At 55.4% G+C, this 23,917-nt stretch overlaps 1 protein-coding gene across 1 annotated transcript; it reads right to left on the minus strand.

The window, feature by feature from the left end:
• Window positions 1–1,466: 1,466 nt before the first annotated feature.
• Window positions 1,467–23,813, minus strand: Ttc38 (tetratricopeptide repeat domain 38). Its single transcript, XM_042667354.1, has 14 exons — window positions 23,737–23,813; window positions 20,975–21,052; window positions 17,954–18,035; window positions 16,574–16,745; window positions 15,071–15,244; window positions 13,898–13,973; window positions 10,212–10,331; window positions 8,805–8,864; window positions 7,351–7,389; window positions 6,678–6,759; window positions 4,613–4,778; window positions 3,926–4,085; window positions 3,695–3,768; window positions 1,467–2,594 (listed from the first exon to the last, which is right to left on the minus strand). Exons 1-14 carry the CDS (start codon window positions 23,767–23,769, stop codon window positions 2,501–2,503), a joined length of 1,410 nt encoding a protein of 469 aa, XP_042523288.1. The 5' UTR covers window positions 23,770–23,813; the 3' UTR covers window positions 1,467–2,500.
• Window positions 23,814–23,917: the final 104 nt, after the last annotated feature.

Raw genomic sequence — 23,917 nt, forward strand, 5'->3', positions numbered from 1 at the left:
GCCTTTCGAGCTCAAGTCACAGAAGCCAGAGGGGTGGAGTGCTGGTGCCAGGAGGCCCAGGGGGAAAGGCGCTCAAGCTCGGGGTGGGGCCTCCCGGGCACCTCTTCACTCTCCGGGCACTTGCTCTGCTAAGGCTGGCTCCTGCCCTGGGGCTCACCAGCTAGGGTTGGTGACCATCACCTGCACTGAATCTGGGATTGCAAAGGCTAGGTGGGCTTGCTAGTGGAGGGGAAGGAGGGAGGGAGGGGCCAAGGGCCATGTGCAAACACCCAAGGTCCCAGACTCTGGGTCTCATTCCTCCCCTGCTTTCCAGGTGCTGAACCCCTGCAGCTCTGAGCATGTTTGCAGAGGGCCAGTCCCCTCTCCTGATTCCTCCCTGCACAAATAGTGTCTAGGGAACAAGCAGCCCATGATTAACTTGCAGCTGCTACACTAATCTTATCATTCCTCTGCCTCTCTTGTGCCTGTGTGAGTCTGTGTTTGCTGAGGACCAGGTCCCCAACGCCTCTTGTCTTGCAAACAAGCAGCCCATAATTATTCATCAGTGCTGCTACCTTAATGTTATCTTCACTCTATTCTCTCTCTTGTGCCTGTGTGCACCAAGCTAGTCCTGGGACTTGACTTCAGGGTCTGCAGATTACCCTTGAGCTTTTCTGCTTGAGGTGGGCACTCTACACTGGAGCCATAATGTCACTTCTGGCTTTTTCCAGGTTCCTTGGAGCTGAGTCTCACAGACTTTCCTGGAACAGGGGCTCCTCAGAGCCAGCCTCCTCAGTAGATAGGATTACAGGCTTGAGTCACAGGCACCTGGCTTTTTCCTCCTTTTCATTCATGGGCCTTTCCCAGGCCAAGGAGGATTCCTGCATTGGGACAGCAGGAGTTCAGGCACAGAGGAGAGGGGCCGGGGAGAGGGCCGGGTAGGTGCCAAGGGCTGAGGGGCAGAGAGGATAGCCTCTCCAGTGGGCACGGGAGGGAGGAGGAGGAAAGGCTTCCTGGAAGGGCAGGGCTTCCATTCCCTTGCCCAAATCAAGTTGTACTTGGCTACAGTTCCAAAGACCCTGAGGCAGCTACCACTGGGTGCTGTCTTTAGCATGCTTTGAAAATGCTAGAATAACTAAGTACTCACTTGGTTTACTGCCCCAGGTGAGAGAAACCCACAGCAGTGTGTAGTGAAAGGAGCTCATATATTTATTTTAATCTCAGGAAGTTTCCCAAGCTTGGACACAATGCAGAGATCTCATGGGTTTAATGGTCTTCCCTCCACCCTTGATAACCAGTTCACTCTCCACCCAGAGCCAGCAAGAACAGAAAGAACTTGAAAAACATCTTTGCTCAGAGGCCCCCGCACCTCCCCCCCCATGCACCCTCAAGGCTGAGGTCCTCAGGACAGAACTACTGGACTTGGGAGGGAACGGTGGGCCCCACTGGACGTGGAGGTGCACAGGGGGAAGAAGGAGACAGACACAGGCAGCTTTTGAGTTTAATCCAAGTTGCAGCATGCGGTCAGCACTCTGGTTTCCCCAACAGAGTAGCCCTGAGTTCAGTCTTCTATCCACGTGTATGATTAGAATCAGAAAGGAAGCCATCTCCCCCAGACCTTGATCCCATACTCACCCCATGTGCCTTTGAAAAGAAGAAACAAGAGCCAGGCTCCAGGGGCTCATGCCTGGACTCAAAGCTACTCACAAGGCCAAGATCTGAGGACTGTGGTTTGAAGCCAGCCGGAGCAAAAGCAGTCTCATTAAGGCCTTGATCTCCAATTAACTAGCAAAAAGCTAGAAGTGGAGGTGTGTCTCAAGTGCCAGAGCACCACACGTGACTGAAAAAGCCTGGCCCCTGAGTTCAAGCCCCACTACCAACACACACACACACACACACACACACACACACACATTCTTAAATCACACCGCTCAAGCTCCCAGAGAGACTTACAATGTCCTCTAGAGAGAGCAGGAACCTTCTGGAAAATGGTGAAGGTAGAAGGCAGGGGCTGAGGCAAAAGGCAGAGAGGTAAGGTCACTTGGGGAAAGGATAGAGGGCTATGCGTTCATGGAGCCCATGTCCGCACCAGTATCCTCCCTCCCCTCTGAGACCACAGGCCCCTGTGGAATACAAGAAAAAATGGCAGGGTTTGTCCTCTGCCTGCTGGGTAAGGGGCAGCCAGGTGGGGGAGCTTCCTGTAGGGGTTCCCCAGCTAAGCCAGCCACCTGGGCCCTGCCTTCCATTCCTTGACCACCAAGGAAATGAGGTGCGCCAGTAGGAGGACACTTGAAAGGCAATTGCAAACAACAATCAGAAACCCCAGTTGTTTCTAGAGCCTCAAAAATGCACATGAACCTTGGGCAAGGCCTGGGAGGAATTTCAGAATCCTATTCTAAATTAACTGAAGGTGAACTTTACCCGCTAACAAGCCTAGCAAGGAGCCCCAGCTTTCTTCTAGCCCGAATCCAGCAGAAGCAGAAGGAATGCTGGGAAGGCCAGAGGCCAGCCCTGGCCTGGGTCACAGCATGAGGTGGACGGCCTTCGCCTTCCGGATGAGTCTCTCAGTCAGTGGCGAGTTGGGCTTCAGGGCATCACGCTCCATCAGAAGACTCCTAAGGAAACACACAGAGGCTCTGTTATGGAACCTTCCACAACGATATGGGGGCACTTCTAGCAGGAGGTTTCATGTGGTCCTGTCCACCTTGTGGACCCAGTGCCTCTAGGTCTTGTAGCTCATCCACCTGCCACAGCCCCATACTGAAGACAAGAAGGATGAGGCTGGGTACTGGGGACCACACCTGTAATCTTAGCTCTCCAAGAGGCTGGGATGTGAGCATCAAGTTCAAAGCAGCTCAACAGACAATCTGAGACACATATCTCCAATTAACCAGCAAAATGCCATAAATGAAGTATGCCTCAAGCAGTAAAGGTCCCACCTTGAGTGGAAAGTGAGAGGAGGAGGCCCAGAGCTCGAGCCCCAGTACCAGCACACAGAAAACAAAAAAGGGACAGGAGATGCAGTTGGGGGCAGAAAGTGACACTGCTGTGGTGAAAGAAAGTGGCAGAAGAGCAGGGACCTCACACCTGAAGACGGGCTGTGGGAGACTTTGGCCTGCATGCTGGTGCCTCTTCCCACACCCACGTCCCCCACGAGGTGCTACTGCCAGGAGTTGGAGTCTTTGAGAAGTGGGTAGGTCCCCAGGGTGGGGATCTTGCCATGGGATGAGCGCCCTGGAAGGATTTGCTTTGAGTGCTCCCAGCACAATGACACAGCAAGAAAGTGGCTGTCTGCAAGCCAAGAGAAGAGAACCTTCACCAGAGACCCAACCCTGCTTGCCATCCCTGACATTCCAGCCTTCCGACTGGGAGACAATCCTTGTCAGCTAAACCACTCTGTGGAGGGCAGGAAGGCGGGTGGAGCGAAGGGGGGTTTGTTGGGGTCCTGGAAGAGCAAGATATGTTTGGCCATCCCTATAACTCAGCTGAATGAAAACGGAAAGTGGGCTGGGAGGCAGGCCTGTGGGCTCTGGGTGGAGGCTGGCTGGCTTCCTTAGGTCCAGCTGAGCTTGCTGACAAAGAACACGCACATTCTCCTTTCACCATGCCTTTTCACCATGCCAATCCAGAGGCTGTGGAGCCTCGGGCACTCCCACAGGGCAGCCATGTCCTGGGACCCCTCCCGAGGCCGGCGGTAGGAGGGGCAGGTGCTCACCGGGCTACATTCTTGTTTGCCCTGGATGTGCAGTTGAGGGCTGCATGAATCACTAACTGGCTGAAGACGTCTCTCTGCAATGGCAGGAAGGCAAGTTAGGCACAGGTACGGTAGGTGAGACGCAGGCGCCACAGCAGCCCAGGGCACCGCTGGCGCACACCCGGGGGGGTAAGGGGGGAGACACCATCTCCTGGGTGCAGGCGCCACAGGGCACGCAATGGCCTGGCTCACCTGGGCGTTGCTGCCGCCAATCTCAACGATGCGGTAGCGGATAGGCAGCAGCAGCTCCAGGGCGCGGTCTGGGTTCCCGTTCTCAGTCTCCACCAGGGCCTGGCACAGAGGCAGCCCCACATCTCGGGCCAGCAAGTGCTGGTAGTTCTCCCCTGGGGCCCTGTCACCAAGACACAGCCTCAGCAGCCATCCCCAGGGCACAGGTCCGCCGAGCCCAGGGGACCGGGGGTGGGGCCCCTTCACAGCTCAGTAGTCAGTGGATAGACTCCCAGCCCAAGCAGGGAGAAGACAGGGCTCTTGAGCTCAGATCTGGGCTGAACATGTCCCATTGCTGGGGCACCGGGCCTGCTGCAGCTTCCGCCTCACCTCGCTCTTCTGTGCAGTGGACATGACAGAGGTCTAGATTGCACAGAAGCAGGCAGAGGCCTGGCAGGGCCAGTCGGCTCCCACAACCATCAGGAGGAGGTAGCCATGGCAGCCCTGCCTTCCCTGGCCACCCCCACCATCGCTGAACAGCTACTTCCAGGGACACACATCTGGGGGTGGCCAGCTGCGAGCAGTCTTCCCTGGACATCCACATCTCCTGCTCCAAGATCACCAGCAGCGCACCAGGACCCCCAGAGGGCCTGGCAGCCAAGCATGGGCTTGGCACAGCCCCGACCCCTCCAGGGCCCAGGGACCACATACTCGCTGGCCTCCTTCAGGGTGCTCAGCAGCTCCTCTGTGGTCCTGGAGTCCCCAGCCCCCAGGGAGGACATCAGGATGTGTGCATCATTGAAGAGCAGAGCGTGGTCCCGGCTGTGTTTCTGGGTCACCAGCAGCACGTCCTGCCACCGCCGGCCCACGGGCACCCCTGCGGACAAGGAAGAAGGCCGTGGGCACCCTGCCCTGGCCCCTCCACCTGCGGTCCCAGGAACACTCACAGCCAGATTCTGGGTTAGGAGGACTGTAGGCTTTTAACATACGCTTGTTAATAAAAAGCAGTACATGCAGAAAGGGAAATGTAGAAACCACTGAGGGTTATTACACTCTCTCTGACAAACCCAAAAAGCACTTTTAAACTTTTCCCAGTGACTACCACAAGTGTCACCACTGGTATATAACAGGTGCTCAATGAGAGTGGGTGGACTTAATATGTGCATGTGCAGAATGACATGGTGAACCTGCATCGTATAACTAATACATCCTAAAGTCTGAGCAGCACAGGCGAGTAAAGCAGGCCCTGCTGGGGAGGGGCTCCTAGGAGCAGCAGGGAAGACCAATGCAGAGCGTGAATACTGTCCACTACTTTATATGAATGCCTGAAAATAAAACAATATACCCACTTGCAAGGGCTAGGCCGGTGGCTCATGCCTGTCATTCTAGCTACTCAGATGGCTGAGATCTGACCATCCTGGTTTGAAGCCAGCTGGACAGACAAATCTGTGAGACTTGTCTGCAATGAGTCAGCAAAATATCCAGAAATGGAGGTGTGGCTTAAGTGGGAGCACTCCAGTCTTGAGCAAAAAAGCAAAGGAACAGTAGACAGGCCCTGGGTTGAAAGCCCAGGACAGTTGACATTGGTTAAGGAAGAGGGAGAGGGAGGGAGAAGAAGGGAGAGGGAGGGAGGGTTAATCACAGTACACTCTGGGGATTTCACAATGAAACCCCCTGATACAAGTCATGTGTGCTAATAAAAAAAACATTTTATGTCAGCAGATGAATAACTCACATCCTTCCAGCTGGACCTGCAGGTCTCTCAAGCCTCCCCCTTTGTACACAGAGGAAATGAGAGGCTCCTCGGGCCTGGTCTGGCCTCTCACACTTGAAGTCTAGTGACCCAGCCACGGGACAGGCCAACAGAGCCCCGGAAAGTTCCGTGTGGCTCTGGACTCTGGCAGGGCTTCAGGGATGGTGGGGTCAGCTTTCACCCAGACTTTTCCCTCACTGTCCAATGTCTGTTCCCTGTGTCCTTCCCTGCGTGACCAGAGCCCAGGCTTGGCAGCCCCAGCCTTCCTTTACTCAAAGCAGTCTCTGGAAGGTGCAGCAGGCTCTAGAAGAGTCCTCACACTCTGGGTGGAAGCCAAACTCCTTGCCCAGCCTCCCCCTGGGGCCCTTCCCAGCCCTGGTCTTCCCACCTCCCAGTGTTTTCCCCACTCCGCCCTCTGTGCTGCTGCCTCTCTGGCCTGTGGATGTGGGCAGTCTCCCTCTGTGTGACCATCCGCCCCACGCTGCCTGCCGCACCCACTATCCACCCACAGCTAGGAGACCTTCCCAGAACGTTCCAGAAACAACTCGCAGTCTTCTCCTGGGTCCCTGGAGTAGCAGGTGGGCCTCCCTCCCCATGAGGTCCTGCTGACCCAGGGCCCAGTCCTGCTTCCCGCTCAGCCTGGAGGCCTGGGGGAACCATTCCCCATTGCCACGGTCAGCAGGAAGCCAACGCGCCAGCACTGTGGCCAGCCTGAGAGGCAATCCCGGGGGCTGGGAGACTCTCACCTCCCAGGCTGGAAGGAAAGGCAGCATCGGCCAGGTGGCCAGGGGCTTCTCTGCCCTGAACGCAGCTTGGGAACAGAGGTGCCACATCACAAGGAGACCAAGCACCAGCTGCCACAACAGACACCTGTTGCCAACTGGAAAACAGCTGTGTGGTTGGTGTCCACGGGTTGCTCATCGTGGCATGAGAAGCTCTCCCTTCCCTTCATTGTGTGTGGGGGGGGGGTTGAGGGTGGGGGTGCAGGAAGGGGATCCTGGCAGGGGACATGGCTGTGACTACCTTCCATCTTAAGGCGGTAGAGCATGGAACAGTTGTCCACCACGTCCAACATCGTACCGCTTTTCTGAAGGCTGGGAAGGATCTAGAAGACAAGGGACAACAGAGGCCAGGCTTAAGGGCTGACCAATAAGAGAGCTACAGGACCAGCTAGAGTCAGCCCATGGGGGTCCTGAGCATAGCCTACACAGAGCAAATCTGCAGCCACAAGGCCGCTGCCACCACGGTCACCAACTATCAGGAATGCCACCTCAGCAAGGGCTGCGGAGCTCAGATGAGTGCGAGGCAGGCCTGAAGAAGGCGCCCACTGCACTGGGTACAGAGGCACAGGGCCAGACCTGCACTCCTTATTCCTCACCCTGGCGGGACACCTGTCTACCCCAGTCCTGTGTCTAGAATGGGCTTTCCTGAGCAGGGACCTGATCTGCACCTCACAGAACATAGCCACTGCTGTCCTCATTTCCTCCTAACAGCCACTGGGCTCCAAAGGATCACTTCAAGGAAACATTGTATTGGTCTCTATGTTCAGACTCCCAATCACAGGATCTTGGCAAAAACCAACCCTTCAAGGACTGGCGTCATGCCTTCCTCCCTGGCTGGGACAGTCTAGTGGCTCCAGGCGCTGAGTGAGCAAAGGCAGGATGAGCCATAAAGCACACAGAACCGCCACACTTACATGGTTGTCATAAATGGTCAGTGCAGCCTCATATTCACCCTGGAGACAAAGGTGTCACGATTAACACATGGAAAGGCAATAGAGGACCACAGGACATGCCCAGAGACGCCCGCCACAGCCCTCCCACAACCCCTGCCTCCCTCCCCCCTTCCTCACCCCCTGCCACCCACTACCTCCCACTGGGTGCCCCTCCCTGTGACTTGCGCCTCCTTACAGGGCAAGGGCTGGGTCAGAAGTAGCACAGTCACAGGACGGGGAAATCAAACTCCTGGCCCGGCCCCCGGGAGACAGCAGAACCCACCCAAGCTCTCTGAGGGGTCAAATCCCATGATGTCATCACACTCCCTGTTAGAAAATTTAATGCAGGCTGGAAGACCTCCAAAATCTGAAACACGCCCAAGTACGTCCAGAGTCACAGTCAAAACACAGGTGTACGCAAGAATGTGTAAGTTTTTGTTTTTCTGAACTCTGCACTGGCCGCTGTCCCTCAGCTCTTCAGCTTAAGGCTAGGGCTCTACCACTTGTGCCACATTGCCACTTCCTGCTTTTTTCTGCTTATGTGGTGCTGAGAAATCGAACCCAGGGCCTCATTCATGTGAGGTAAACACTCTACCTCTGAGCCTCCTTCCCAGCCCCAAGAAAGTATATAGTTTTGATGGAGATGTGGCTCAAATGGTAGCACCAGCCTTGAAAAGAAAAAAAATAAACAAAAGCCAAACAAGAGGATGTGGTCCAAAGTTAAAGCCTGCTCGCCTGCTCGCGCACGCGCACACACACACACACAAACACACACACACACACACACACACACACACACACGCACACATACACACACACGGTCTAAATGTACCTTGAGGCTATGCATATAAGGTACTCATGGGTTTCAAAATGGGTTTCATGTTTAGACTTGGGTCTCATCCCCCAGGTGAACATCAATGTGCAGGTGCAAATATGAATAAATCTGAAACCGGTCTGGCCCCTAGCAGCGCGGATAAGGGAGACTCATCCTGTGTGGGTGTGCTTCCATTGCCTACACGCGCTGTGCTGAGATTTTCCTCCTCGTCTTTTCCTCTCCATTTTCCCTACTGTACATTCACTGGCTCTCTGCTTCCTTCTAGACACTTCATCTCCTAATTCTGTCACAATGGTGACCCTCACCGAATCACGGTGGTTAAGGGGTCACCACACTTCTCCTCAGCCCTCACCCCTACCGGGATGTCTCAATCTAGGGGAAGAAGAGCAAGCAGTGCACCCTGGCAGCAGAAAGGCACTTGGTCAGCAACGGTTACACGCTGTGTGTGCAAGGCGTCCCGGTGGCTCAGCCCGTCTTTGCCTAGGACTCCATCTTGTGTACAAACACAAAATGTGGCTGTGGAGAGGAGCAGACACGAGGAGCACTTCTTCCTCTGCGTGCCTGCCGGGAGTAAGGCCCGCCTAAGAGACGGGAATCTTACCTTTTCAATGAAGTACAAAGCCCAGTGCCAGTAATTATGGCAGGCAAGCATGTCGGAGCTCTGTGGAAAGAACAAGAGAATTCAAGAAGTATCTGAAGGCTGGGCACTGGTGCCTTAAGCCTGTAAATCCTAGCTACTCCGGAGGTGGAGAGCTGAGGATGGCGGTTCGAAGCCAGGAAAGAAAAGAAAAAACCAGGAAAGACTGAAATTCTGTGACACTCTTTAATTATCCAGCAAAAACTTGAAAATGGAGGTTTAGCTCAAGTGGTAGAGCACCAGTCTTGAGCACAGAAGATGAGGAACAAGCCCTAAGTACAAGCCCGGATTCTGGCAAAGCAAAACAAAACAAAACAAAACGTGGAGAAAGACAGGGGTCCTATCGTAGCCTGACAGTGCAGGAACTCAGCCCTCCTGGGTGCCCGGTGCTGGCACTGGTCATAGCAGCTTCACACATACCATATCAAGGGCAAACTGAGGCCTGGGGAGGAGGGCATGGCATGAGCCCCACACTGGGAAGTGGCAGAGCCAGCGTGGCACAGAAGTCCCTTGGCAGCTCAAGCTCCATCTCCTAGCTCTCTCAGTGAACCGAAGGGAAAAAAATCAGATTCCAGACCTTTGTGCCCGCACCCACCCCAACAGCTCCTTCTGTTGGAGGAGACCATGAGGACCGGCCGGCTCAGAGCCTCGCTGTGTTGCTGCTGGAAAGCCCACAGAGCCAGGGGAGGAGGACTGACATTTGGAGGTCCTGTTACCCCTCTGCAGGCCGGTCCTCCAGAGGCCATTCTAAATAGAGCTGCACAAGCCTCCACGCTGGCCTCTGCGAGAATATTCCAGGTGAGGGAAACTGCAGGTATGATTCAGTCGGGTGGCAGCACCTATGGCCTTGAGGAGGGACTGACAGGGCCACTCAGCCGTTTGTCTTGTTTTGTATCAGTACTGCCGCTTGAACTCAGGGCCTTGGCACTGTCCCTTAGCTTGTTTTTACTCAAGGCTAGGGCTCTACCACTTCACCCACAGCTCCACTTATGACTTTTTCCGGCTTAACTGAAGATAAGAGTCTCACAGACTTTCTTGTCTGGGCTGGCGCTGAACCTCGATCTTCAGATCTCAGCCTCCTGAGTAGCTTGGATTACAGGCGTGAGGCACTGCTTTACCAAGCTCCTTTCATCTTTTCCTTTCAGGACCAAGTGTCTGGGGCCAACACAATTCTAGAGTTGCCTGCTAACTGTTGGCAGGTGTTGGGGGGTCAAGGAGCTAGCTCTAGGGTTCCTTTGCCCTGTCAGAGATGTGTCCCAGCCACGCCCAATTCCCTGAGAATTAAGTGAAACCTGCAGTTCTGTCCAGAAATCTGTGCTTGACTTGACATCAGCCTGCAGTGTCCGGGCACACCCCTAGCAGGAGCCATACCTTCCACTGAGCCTCAGAGCCCCCCATGAACTCCAGCCCGTCCTGGACGGCCCCTCTCATCTCGTAGATGTGAGCCATGGTATGCACCGACCACGCATCTGAAGGGTTGATCGACAAAGCCTGTGTGGGGAGTTCAGAGGGCAAGAAAACGTGCATTAGTCAGGCTGCCTGAGCCAGGTGCAGGGGTACAGGCTGGGCCGCCTCACCGGGAGCTGGGCTAGGGTCAGTTAGAATTACAGTTCTAACAACCAACCCCACGTTCCGGGTGCCTGGGGCCCCTGGCCCCCAATACCAACCAGAGGTGCTACTCAGGAGGAACTCACAGCCTCTTTTCCAGGTAAGGAAACTGAGGCTCAGGGAGGCTGACTTGTTAGGGGCTTTCAAAAGCTGGGGCTCAGCAATGATGCCCCGCTCCACTCTGAATGCTGCAGCGCTTGCAACGTGCCATCCTGCCTCTCGGAACCTCAGCTTCCCCATGGCAAAGGGGCCACTGATTCTGTCTTCTCCTACGGTTGAGCACAGGCCAGGCTGTGGGTGCTCTAGGGCTCGTGGCTACCTCTTCCACTGACATTCACATGGCTATGCAGGAGGCTGTCTGGGCTCTGGCAGAACATTTTCTGTCAAGATGGTTGTTGGACATAAGCACTACCATTTTAAGAGTAGCCACCAATTTAGGAGACGCTATTTCGGTTAAGCCATATCCTGTAATAAGAATTGTATTTGAATGCTGGTGTGCATCTGGTCATATAAAATTTATCAAAATGAACTTTAGGAAAGAGAAACAAGAGGTCTTTGTTTGGTTTTGTTTTTCTTTTTGTCTTGTTTATCCGTCTTCGGGAGGGTAAGGGAGGCAGAGGGATGGAGGGACAAAGGTGAACAAACACAGTAGCTCACTCTACACTATGTGGACCATGATCTTTAAAACTTGTGGGTGGAGACAGGAGGGAAAAACTGAGAGACACAAAGAGTGACAGAGTCCAAAAGAAAATATACTCATTACCCGACTTACGTAACCCCTCTGAACATCGTCTTTGCAATAATAAAAGAGTACTTTCTACTTGTGTTATATAACTGTAACCCAACTACACATTACCTTTACAATAACAATAAAAACATTTTTTCAAAAAGGATTGTATTCTAAGGGCTGAAGATTAGGGCTCAAATGGAAAAGTGCCAGCTGAGTACAAATTCCTTTTCTGACAAGTCCCTGCTTTGACCAGGCATCCAAGCATTGGTTAATTGCTCATATAAACTTGTAATCCTTTTCTAATTAGCCAGTTGTGCAAGATGTTGAACCTAAGTATGGCCAGACAGAACAAAGGGCAGTAATGCATTAGGAACAAAACTTGGGTGGGCTGCCCACTCAATTTGCTTGCATATTTATTTTCTTATTTTCTTATTCGAGCATGTCCTTTATGCAAGTAATCTTTGTTTTCATGAGTTCCTTTCCAATTAGTATCCTTTTTTTTTTTTTTTCTGGTCTCATGGGGCATGAACTCTGGGCCTGGGCACTGTCTCTCAGTTCTTAAGCTCAAGGCTAGTGTTACACCACTTAAGCCATAGCTCCACTTCCAGCTTTTTCTGCTTATGTGATGCTGAGGAATCGAACCCAGGGCTCATGTATGCAAGGAAAGCACTCTCCTACTGAGCCACCTTCCCAGCCCCCAGTTGGTAACCTAATTCCTCCATGACACCCCTCTATCCTAAGATACTTCCAACCATTAGAACAGCAGCTCTAACACTACAGCTGTTCATGACCACAGCTGCTCACATGAACCCAGACAGCCACAGTGACCCACCAAGCCACCAGGACACCTGGAATCACGCTCACCACCTGGTGGCATTGCTCATCTCCTTATTTGCCCAGCTGGTTTGCTGAGTGCCTGCTAAATGCCAGGCACAAGGCATCAGTGTCCCCCCACCAAATGATAGACGCCTTACATCTGCTGCCTCAGTTTCCTGCTCTCTGGGCAGGTGACACTAGAAACACCAAGCACCCCTGTCCTCTGGCCCCAGCCTCATACCTGCTCCAGGGATTGGGCAACAGGTCCACAGCAAGTCCTACCTTCCTGTTCTCCCCTCAGCCTTCACAAGCCTTCAGTGCTCATGGGACCCAGAGAAGAGAGCAGGCTCCCAAGGTACTCAAGACCTTGCAGGGACCCTGCAGGGTGCATTTGCTCAGCATGCTGTATTCACACGGGACAGACCCAAAGCACAACTGCCAGCCCTGCGATGGCTCTCACCCTCAGCTTCATCCCTAGCCTGGAGCCCTGGGAGAGGCCAAACTTCCTTCCTGGGCTTTGCTGGCTAGCCACGCCATGCCTTTCCTGCCCCCGCCCTCCTTGGGCTGAGGTGCTGTGCTCACTCACACCTGTGAGGCCTCTGTAGCCAAGCAGGGCCTGGTGCTGCTGACCTCGCTCTGCCAGGCACGGTCCCAGCTTGGCCTTCTTGCCCAGTATGTGTCTGCGGAGTCCACGTGGCATGGCAGGAGTGAGGGAGCTGGCTGGCCATTCTGCCTCTCTTGCTCATTGAGAGGCCTGAACTGACAATGATGAAAGCCCTCTGGGGGACCAGCCCCATCAGCTTGCCGTGACCCCGCCCCCCCGAGCTTCCGCCAACCCCAGGTGTACAGATGGGTGCCACCCAACTAGAGAGCCCCACTGCAATGACCTCTAAGGGACAGTCCTGGAGCCCATTCCTGGGTCTTAGCTTTGTCATGCTAAGATGTCCAAGGAGTGCCTAGGTGGTCCCTGGCCCAACCCAGAGATAAAGCAAGACATCTTCATGTGATACTTGGGTGCAGACCCTGGATACTCAATGGGGAAGTTATAGGCATCCTAGAGGGTGCCCAGGGCACCTTCCCAGATTGCCGGGGCTTTATGCCAACTAGAGCAATGGCTGGGGAGAAAATCCCCAAGGTGCAGCTGGGGAGCTGGGGTCTTTTCCTGTCAACTTAAGACAGTTGCCAAGCCTAGTGGCCTAGGTGAGGATCTGCCCCACCTCTGGGCCAAAGTTCTGGCCGGGCCTTTCCCTGAGCCTTGGTCCACTTCTCTAGGCAATAAGGAGCTTGGTGTCGAGTGAGCAGAAGGGGGTACATATGAAGTGCCAGTCTCAAGGCTGGCCCATGAACTAGGATGAGCCGGTGTGAATGGCAGCCTCTCCCTGGACCTTAGCCTCCACTCCCACAGGATCAGAGGGAGGGGCTTCCAGAGCAGGTGCCACCTTGCTCCCAGTCCTGCCCCTGGCCCTCAGCCCAGGCATGCTCGAGTGTTCACCTAGCCCCATGTCCAGTCAGCATGAACAGGGAGAGCCAAGTATGACCCTGGGCTCAGTGGCAGTCTTAGCTGGCTTCCACTGGCTCCGCAATACTAGCAATGGAAGAGATCAAGGGGCAGGACGGCTGCTGCTCAGAGGAGGAAAAGCCGAGTCAGACAATCCCCAAGTGTGGACTCACTCCTCGACTTCTGAACCTCTGCTACTATGAATGACATATGAAAAGGAAAAGTTCAAGGAAGAAGAAACAGGCTGTTATCCACTTCCTCACCTACAGCAGTCCCATCCTGGCAGTGCCCAGGATGGTCTGGAGCCAGACAGGGCTGACAGAAGGCAAGGGGTGGCGCTAACATGCTCTGTGCCAACTGCCAACACTGTCCAAAGCGACAGGCATCTACACAAGGCCCACGTACCTCTTTCGCAAGTTTTTCTGCCTTACTGTAGAAGTTGGTTTCCATCAATCCAAAAGAATACATGCCTTTCACGTAGCTAAAAACAGAGAAAATGGCTCAAAAGGATGAACTAGCAAACCAGGCTGCTTTGCAAAGGGTCTGCTGAAGCCCTAGTTCCCGGGACCTCAGAAGAGACCACCTTTGCACAGGTAATCAAGAGAAGATGGCTTGGGTCCTGATTGTCACTGCTTTACAGTTTGTGAGGCAGAAGGCCTCAACCCATATGTGGAGACGCAAAAGAATGGGGCAGTGAAGAGGGAGACAGAAATGGGAGACATTCAGCTACAAAGGAGGCCAGAAGAGTCCAGCCCCCATCAGAACTGGAGCTAGCCAGGAAGGACACTCCTAGAAACTCTGGAGAAAACTTTGCCTTGCTGACATCCTGATTATGGCTGGTAGAATGGCTCATAAAATAGAGTACCTACGTATCAAGAGTGAGGCCATGCATTCAAATCCCATTTCTGGGGAGAGAGTAAGGGAGAGACACTGAGCCGGTCATGGTGGGACACACTTATAATGTCGAGTACTCAGGAGGTGGAGGTAGGGGAATCTCAGAGGACAGTCCCAGGCAAAACTACAAGACTCTAACTGAAAATCAAACTAGCAACAGGCCTGGGGGGCGGCGGGGGGACAAGGGGTAGAATGCTTGTCTGGCAAGCTGGGGCTCTGACTTCAATCCTGGTTACATGCATGCGTCAGGTCATGTAATCTATTTTTCTAATGACTCTCACTTGGAGCCCTCAGAAGAGCTTCTGTTTCCCTGGTGGTGATGGGAGTGTGCAGAGGCCCGCTGCTTTGCCAGCTGGGGTCCTGAAGGAAGCATGAAGAACTGTAAGGCCCGCAACCCTTGTGGAGAGACATGAGAGCTGGTGATAAACCTTCACTGCAATGAACTTTGGGGAAAATGATCCCAGAGATACTTGTTACTGCAGCCCAAACTACTCTGTCCTGACTAACACATAAAACTATTACCTCATTCACAGGATAACAGAAAGATGAAATAAATGAGCTTCATAACTCCTAAGAACTAGGGGACTTGCACATTACTCTCACTATTTCTATGTCAGGGCCCAGTGAGTTGCTATGTTTTAAGGACCAAGGAGAGATGAAGATGTGATTTCCACTGGCACATACTTGCTAAGGGGAATGTCAGATGTCCAGAAGGGGAAGACACGAGCAACAGAATCCCTCATCTGCTCCTGGTAGCCCAGATAAAAAAAGGCATCGTGGGCAAACTTCAGAGCCAACATATCTGTCGGATGGTCTTGGAGAATCTGTTCCCATAGGTCGCTGGCTTTGGGCATGTTCCTAGAAAGCAAGAGAAATTTCTCAGCCACCCTGAGTAGGAAGCCCAGACACATGGGAAGCAGACAGTCTGCTCTGTAGCTGAACAGGCTCTGTGGTGGTCTTGCCTGCCATCTTGGAGGCTGAGGAGGCCAGCATGGGGGTGAAGTAGGTGATGATCTGGAAAGCAGTAACCACACTCTCAATACTGTAGCACCGATACTGACCATGCCCTGAGGCTCAAGGGCTGAAGGCTTGGCCACATAGCCTATAGGGACACTGGGAAGTGGTAGAAACTTTAGGAAGTCCAGGGAGGAAGTTAGGTCATTGGGGGAGATGGGGAACCACTGAATGGGACACTGAGACCTCAGTCCCTTTCTGACTTTATTTCCTGACTGCCATGAGATGAGCAGTCTCCCCTGCTACACACTTGCCATAACACTCTGCCTGCATGCCGCCCCAAGAGCAATGGGACCATCATACCGTGGGTTGAAACCCTGGGCCAAGGCAACTCTTGTGACCTTCTAACTGGATGATCACAGACACTTCATCATACCGATGGAAAGTCGTCCAACACAAAAGGTTGCCACTAAGAAAGATGCTGTCTTCTCTCTCCTAGAGAGTTCTATAATGAGATTTAATTACTCTTATAATTAAAATAATGATCAGGTTAGCCATGCATCAGTCGCTCATGGCATATAATCCTTGCTGAGATCTGAGGTTCTCAATTTGAAGACAGCCGAGGATGAAAAGTCCAGCAGACTCTTATCTCTAATTAACCAGCAAAAAGCCAGAAATGGAGCTGCAGCTGGAGTGACAGAGCACTACACTCGACCAAATAACCTAAGGGACCATGCACAGATCCTGCGTTCAGGCCCTAAAATCAGCATAAAAAAAGGAAACCCCAGTTTAATGGCATGGTGGCAAATACCTGTAATCTCAGCTAAAGGGGAGGCAAAGGTAAGAGCTCTCGGTCCACGGCCAGCCCCAAGACTCTTACCACAAAAATGCACGTGAGGCGTGACTTAGCTACCAGAGGACTTGCCTAGCATGTCGAGTCCCTTTGTTTAAATACCAGCACTGCAAAAACAAATGAATAACCAGCTTATAAACAAATCTAACAAGTCACTCTGATCAGGAATCCTAGCCAACAACCTCCTCCCTTGGCACTCAGTGGGGTGGGGTCAGGGAAGGCACAGAGCAGCCAGGAGAATATGGTTTCCCATCAGATGACCTCAGGCAGTGGGATAATAATCATGCTCAGGCTACCTCCTCCCCAGAGCACCCAGATATCCTGTGACCCGCCCCCTCCCCAGCCTCGAGCATCAGCCCCCTGCCCAAGGAGGCCCTCACCCCTTGGCAAGCATCTCCACCGCAGCCACGTGCAGCTGTTCCCGGGGCGTCAGTGGCTGGGTCTTGGCAATCTCCACCATCTTCTTCACAGCCAGGTCCAGCTCTTTGTTGAGGTTCACGGAGGTTCCAGTGCCAAGGAGCACCAGGCCGTTGGCTATGACATGGCCCATGGCTGGTGGAAAATTAGAAAAGAGCCTGTGACTCACATGGCCTGGCCCCACATGGGAAATGGACAGCCTGTGTCCTGGCAGCATGAGGAGCAGGGTTATGGGCAAGTGGGCTGTGCGCTGGGCCTCTGCCTAAAGGCCCGAACTCAGCCTGCTCGTTAATAGACAGCCATGGGAGAGCACTTCTAAGAAGCCAAGAATCTTCCTCACAGGGCGTTCTGGGGAGTGCCAATGCCTGACACCCCACACGAGCCAGGCCGGCCACCTGTGGCCACTCTAGCCAGTACACGGGTCATGAGGGGGCTTCAGTGGATTCTGTTCGGGGGACTGGCCCAAGAAGGGCTCAGAGCACAGATGCTTGGCTCTGTCTCTACCCCACGCTGACAGCGGGACTGGCATGGTTTGTGGCCCCCAGCAGTTTTGTGAGGAACACAAGCCCTAGCTGCACTCCCAGCCTCCACCTAGAGAGAAGCAGGGCATCCTGGCATGGGAAACTCAGTCACCAGCCTGGGCCTAGGACCAGGGATCCAACCATAGTGCTAGGGCCGCCCCTCTGGCCCTGCTTCTGCTCTGGGCTGCAGGACCGCTCAGACCTGAGCTTAGGCACTGGCTGCTGGCTGCAGCTGGGTCTGGCTGGCCCCACTTTTCTCCTCATGCTGACCTGGTCTCCTCATGCTGGTCGAGTTCCTGCTACTTTGTTCCCCTTACCAGTCCTTCTCCCAGGCCTGGAACCTTACCCCACACTGGGGCCACTCACCTGGCTCCTGAATGCCCTGTGCTGACCTCTTCCAGCCCACCACACACAAGCCTGGTGTGTGTGCCAGGTTCTGCCATCTTACCCTGCCCTAGCAGCTGTCCGGGAGCTTCACTAGTCTCCTGACAAAGAATGCAGAGCCATCTCATGTGTTCCAAGGGTCCAGGCTTTGAATCCAGACAGCCTTGGGGATGTGTCTTCCTCTCACTTAACCTCAGTTTCCTCATCTGAGACACTGATTTTTGTGTAGAATTGATGGGAGTTATGAAAGAGTCTTTTCATAAGGCCTGGCAGCCTTACGGGAGCAGCCTTTACTCCCATTACATCTGTGTCACTGCCAGCCCCATGCTGTCACTCACCCACCCTGCCCCACTCCCTTCCTCCCGTGCTCAGGTCAGAGAATGACAGAGGGTTTGGGTGTGTGAGCTGGGCTCCTCTACCAGAGCAAGCACCACTCACCGAAGGTTGGGTCTGCGGCTTGGAGCTTTGACAGGCAGCCCTCGATGCCACCAAGAGTCTCATCATTGGTCCACTTTACACACTGAAAGAAAAATGGTAAAGCAAACATGTCCTCATTGGTTTCTTAGAGGAACAAAAGCAGGCCTCTAAACCCAGATTTCTTGTGGTGGCTGATTTTTTTGGTTTGATGCTGAGGATCAAACCCAGGGCCTCATACAAGCTAGACACATGTGTTACAAATGAAGCCAAAAGGGGTCTACTTTCAAGACAGAGTGGGAAATGACTAGGTAGTTTCCTTCTATAGGGATTACACATATCACAAAGTTCATTCATCATTAATCTCAGGGACAACAGGATAGATTTTTAGAAGGGGCTAATTAGCAAGAGGAAGAACAAACTGTAATAAAATAAAATTGGCAGAAATTGTTTGTGGGTCAGAAAGCACAGACTCTCGTTGCCTCAGGAGAACAGGGAGAAATGGAAACAACCTTAAGCCCATTTCCAATACTCAGCCAGCCCCAAGAGGCTCACCTATGCATCTGAACTGCTCAATAGGAAGTAATTTAACTGAGGGAATATCAAGGAGAAAATCGGAGCCCCGTATTTCTGGGACCTTCGGGGAATTTGGGGGTTGGGGAACACTGTAAGATAGGCAGAAAATAGCTTGTGGTAAACTTCAAGACCATGCCTGCCACCAGACAGACACCCGAACTTTTAAGGCTGCTATGAAAGTCTCACCTTGGGTGTACTCGTCTCTGAGTCCATCCTTTGAGCTTGGATGGGTTTGTGTGTCTCACACATGCATAGCCTAGGGCTATGTTTCTTTATGGGCCATTGAGTGCCTCTGGACTCTATCTCAAAGACTCAGTTGAAGCCAGGCATCAGTGGCTCATGCCTGTAACCCTAGGAGGCTGAGATCTGAGGATCACCATCAAAGCCAGCCCAGGCAGTGAGACTCTTATCTCCAACAAACCACTCAGAAAACCACTGTGGCCAACAAGGAGTCATGAGAGACCAGGTCTTTCCTCATGGGTGATCTATGCCTACCCAACTACTTGTTCAAAACCTTTAGACAGCTCCAAAGTGCTTGCTCCCTCTCTGGTCCTCTTCATTACATGGTTACAAAGAGACACCAAGGCTCCAAGTTGGACCTACCTGAGCACATCACCATTTTGATGACTTGGTGTATCTGTTTCTAGTCTTGTGCTGGAGTTTGGTTGGCACTGAAGTGGGACTGGAGGGCTAGCTAGCCCTTCCAGCAGAGACTATACCTTCATCAGGGATTAATATCTTCCTCTCAAAGCTGGGCTGGTTCTCTACAAAATGGACCTGAACTGGGCTCAGTGACTCAAGCCTGTAATTCTAGCAACTTAGGAGGCAGAAATGAAGTCAGTGCAGTTCTTGAAAAACTTAAGACCACTAGTATCCCATTAAGATATTTTTGTGGGTGTGCCAGTCCTGAGGCTTGAACTCAGAACCTGGACACTGTCCCTAAGCTTTGGTACCCAAGGCTAATGCTCTGCCATTTGAGCCCCAGCTCCAATTCTGGCCTTTTGGGGGTAGCTAATTGAGATTAAGAGTCTCACAGACTTTCCTTCCAAGGCTGGCTTCAAAGTGCAATCCTCACATTTCAGTCTCCTGAATAGCTATGGTTATAGGCACAAGCTACTGATATATGGCTTCTGCATTAAGATTTTTTAAAATTTCCCTTTCAGTTATCTAACCCACAACTACACAGAATTCATGATTTATTTATGTCAGCCATGAGGCTTGACCTCAGGGCCTGGGTGCTGTTCCTGAGCTGTTTGGCTCAAGGCTAGCCCTCTGCCATGTTGAGCCACAGCTCCACTCTGGTTTTCAGCTGTCTCACTGGAGGTGAGACTCTCAGGGACTGTCCTGCCCCAGCTGGCTTTCAACTGTGATCCTCAGATCTCAGCCTCCTGAGTACCTAGGATTAAAGGCCTGAGCCACCAGTGGCCAGCATAGCCTCTGGATTTTTAACAAGATCCAGGGGAAGCAGGTGTGATGGTAATGCCTGTAATCCCGGCACTGGGGAGGCAGAGACAGGAGCCTCTCATGTTCAAGGCCAGCCTGGGCTACAGAGTGATATCCTGCCTCAAACAGAAACAAAAAAAGATCCAGGAGGTTAGTGTAGAGTCAAAGACCCCACAGTTTATGGCAGAACAGAACACAGACTGCCAAAAAACGGAATACTATGCACAAGCCAGAAGACCACACCCGGGAGCAGTGGAGAAGGACCCGGGGCACTCCAGAGCCACCAATAAGGTACAGGCAGGGGAAACGGAACTTATGTGAAACACAAACTAGACAAATTGCTCAAGAGCACCCAGCAAAAGCTCTCAGCAAGGACAAACTGGGGTAGCTAGATATGGCCAAGGCCAGGCTGATGGCATTTCATCCGTCTTTTTTAGCTTTTTGCGGCAGATCTAGCTGGTACCTGTGGTCTCACATTGCACAGAAAATCCAGCTTTTGCTTTCCACCTTTGAGTTTCCGCCCAGGCACACTCTGGCTTTGCCTCCAACCACTGGACTCGTTTCACTGGGTGTCAAGCTAACTGGATGGACCTTCTTCCTGAGAGCCCTCCTGGAAGTAGGGGAACCTTCACAGGTGCAAAGCAGCTGAAGCAGGCATATGCACAGCATAGGCCCCAGGACGGACTAGGGCCTTACTAGCAGAGCCCACATCCGACCCTCCACAGGCACCGTGGGACACCGTGCAGGCCCAGCATCCTCAGCAAAGTCCACGGGGGCTGTTTGCTCACCCTCGCCACCTCAGAAAAAGGACGAGCACACAGGCACTCTGTGCCACATGCCAGGAAGGCCACGTGCCAGGAAGGCCATGTGCCAGGAAGGCCATGTGCCAGGAAGGCCATGCTGCTTTCCTGTGGTTTTACAGCCTCTAGGTCAACGCGTTGGCTTTTACTCCAGTTATAGCTTTCCCCACCCCCAAGCCCCAGATACCTTCCTAGGAGGGCCCACAGCCTCCCTCTGCACACATACCTGGGTCAGGGTGGCATCAAACAGCTTGCAGGCTTCGTTGCTTGAAGTGCTGAGGGGAAGCCCAGCATCCTTCCATGCCTACACACACACAAGAAAGGGCGGAATACATGGCCTTACTCCCGGGACCACCCAATTTAAACACATGTCATCTGCTCCATGTGGGTGGCTCATGCCTGTAATCCTAGCTATTCAGGAGGATGAGATCTGAGGATGGAAGCCGGTCCTTTCAGGAAAGTCTGTAAGACTCTTTTCTCCAATTAGCTACCAATAACCAGAAATGCAACTGTGGCTCAAGCAGGAAAGTACCAGCCTTGAAGGGGGAAAAGCTAAGGAAGAGGCCCTGACCCTCAGTCCCAAGCCCAAGTTCTAGTACACACACACACACACACACACACACACACACACACACACACTCCATTCCAAACATGCATTACAGCTCTCAAAATCTGAAATCAGATCTCAGAGCAGAGTAGAGCACATTGAGCTGATTGAGCTGAGCCCAATGGGTCAGATCTTGATCCAAATCTCCAGCAGCCTCTAAACAGCTTTGTGCCCTCCAGAGAGGTCCTCCCTCTCAGACTGCTGGTTGGCCCCTCTGGAAAAGGTTCAAGAGGACCTATAGACAACCAATTCAAGTGTTGGCAGGGTAACAGCCAGTGAATAGGGGTCTCTGATTACCAGGAGGGGATATCTACTATTCTCCCACCCACCCCCCCAGTCTACCAAATGCAAGTGGTGGAGAGCAGGCTTTCTGCCTGGCAGGCAAGAGGTGCAAACACGTGCCAGTCACCAACCAACCCTTTCCTTTCTCCACTTAAGGGGGAGGCTTTAGACCTCCAAGCTCACTCACTGGAAAGAGTCTATGGGGCTGCCCTTGGTGCCAGCCAGATGCCCAGTGCCCTGAGCAGAGGAAGTAAATGCACTGTACTCAGTAGCAAAAGGGCTGCCCCTTCTAGGCTTGGGCATTAGTTGACCAAGGGTGACTCGCCTCACCTCTCTGGCCTTCACCACCCTCTCCTACTTCTCAGATGGAGTGGGACAAGTCGACATGCGAGCCCTGCCCCTGCTGCAGAGCCTGACTTTATTATTATTATTGTTGTTGTTGTTGTTATTCATTTGCCAGTTCTGGGGCCTGAACTCTGGGGCTGGGCGCTGTCCCTCAGCTCTTCAGCTCAAGGCCAGCGCTCTACCACTTGAACCCCAGCGCCACTTCCGGCTTTTTTCTTTTTGCTTATGTGGTGCTGAGGAATCGAACCCAGGACCTCATGCATGCAAGGCAAGCGCTCTACCACTTGAACCACAGCGCCACTTCCGGCTTTTTCTGCTTGGGTGGTGATGAGGAATCGAACCCAGGGCCCCGGTGCGAGGCAAGCGCTGTACCCCGGGCCCACCTGCCCAGGCCGTGGCCGGCCCCTCGGTGGACTTCTGCGCAGGGCGGATGGTAGAATCCGTGTGTTGGGACAAGGGGCGGTGTGAGCTGACACCAGACCCTGCCCCCGGCTCCCGGCCCCGCCCCCGCCCCCGGCCCCGGCCCAGGCTCCCGGCCCCGCCCCGCCCCGCCCCCGTCTCCCGGCCCCGCCCAGGCCCCGCCCCCGCCCCCAGCCCCGGCCCCGGCCCCGTCCCCGCCCCCAGCCCCGGCTCCCGGCCCCGGCCCCGGCCCCGCCCCCGGCCCCGCCCCCGGCCCCGCCCCCGGCTCCCGGCCCCGGCTCCCGGCCCCGGCCCTGCCCCCGCCCCCGGCTCCCGGCCCCGCCCCCGGTCCCGCCCCCAACCCCAGCCTCGGCCCCGCCCCCGCCACGCCCCCGGCCCCGGCCCCGCCCCCGCCCCCAGCCCCGCCCCCGCCCCCGCCCCGGCTCCCGGCCCCGCCCCCGCCCCGGCTCCCGGCCCCGCCCCCGGCCCCGCCCCCGGCCTGGCCCCGCCCCCGGCCCCGCCCCCAGCCCCGGCCCCGCCCCCGGCCCCGGCCCCGCCCCGGCCCCGGCCCCGCCCCCGGCCCTGGCCCCGCCCCGGCCCCGCCCCCGGCCCTGGCCCCGGCCCCCGGCCTGGCCCCGCCCCCGCCCCCGGCCCCGGCCCCGGCCCCGCCCCCGGCCCCGGCCCCGGCCCCGGCCAGCCCGGTGAGGGGCTTCTCCGAGGGCTGCCGCCCGGGGCTGCGCGGAGCCGGCCCCGGCCCCGGCCCCGGCCCCGGCCCCGGCCCCGGCCCCGGCCCCGCCCCCGGCCCCGGCCCCGCCCCCGGCCCCGGCCCCGCCCCCGGCCCTGGCCCCGGCCCCCGGCCTGGCCCCGCCCCCGCCCCCGGCCCCGGCCCCGGCCCCGCCCCCGGCCCCGGCCCCGGCCCCGGCCAGCCCGGTGAGGGGCTTCTCCGAGGGCTGCCGCCCGGGGCTGCGCGGAGCCGGCCCCGGCCCCGGCCCCGGCCCCGGCCCCGGCCCCGGCCCCGGCCCCGCCCCCGGCCCCGGCCCCGCCCCCGGCCCCGGCCCCGCCCCCGGCCCTGGCCCCGGCCCCCGGCCTGGCCCCGCCCCCGCCCCCGGCCCCGGCCCCGGCCCCGCCCCCGCCCCCGGCCCCGGCCCCGGCCCCGGCCCCGGCCAGCCCAGCCCCGTGAGCGGCTTCTCCGAGGTGCTGCCGCCCCGGGCTGCGCGGGCGTCGCTGCTTCTCCTCAGCGGGGTCCGCAGTCCCCGAACGCCCGGCCGCGGCCTCTCTGCCCTGCCTGCGTCAGGTCTACGGCGTCGGGCCACCCGGGGGCAGGCGGGCGGGCAGCCGGGTCGGCCTCCGCGTACCTGACAGTCTCGCAGCGGCGCAGCGACGGCCATGTCTACCGCGGCCGGCTCCAGGGGGTCGGGGATCGCAGCGACGCCCGCGGGCAGGGGCGGGGGGCGGGGCCCGCGAAGGGGGCGGGGCCCTGGCTGGCCGGGGGCGGGGCATGGCGCGAGGCGGGGCTCCAGGACGGGGGCGGGGCTC

The sequence above is a fragment of the Dipodomys spectabilis genome, unplaced genomic scaffold, assembly GCF_019054845.1.
Source record: "Dipodomys spectabilis isolate Male_0828 unplaced genomic scaffold, ASM1905484v1 ptg000392l, whole genome shotgun sequence".
In the NCBI taxonomy this organism is placed as follows: Eukaryota; Metazoa; Chordata; class Mammalia; order Rodentia; family Heteromyidae; genus Dipodomys; species Dipodomys spectabilis.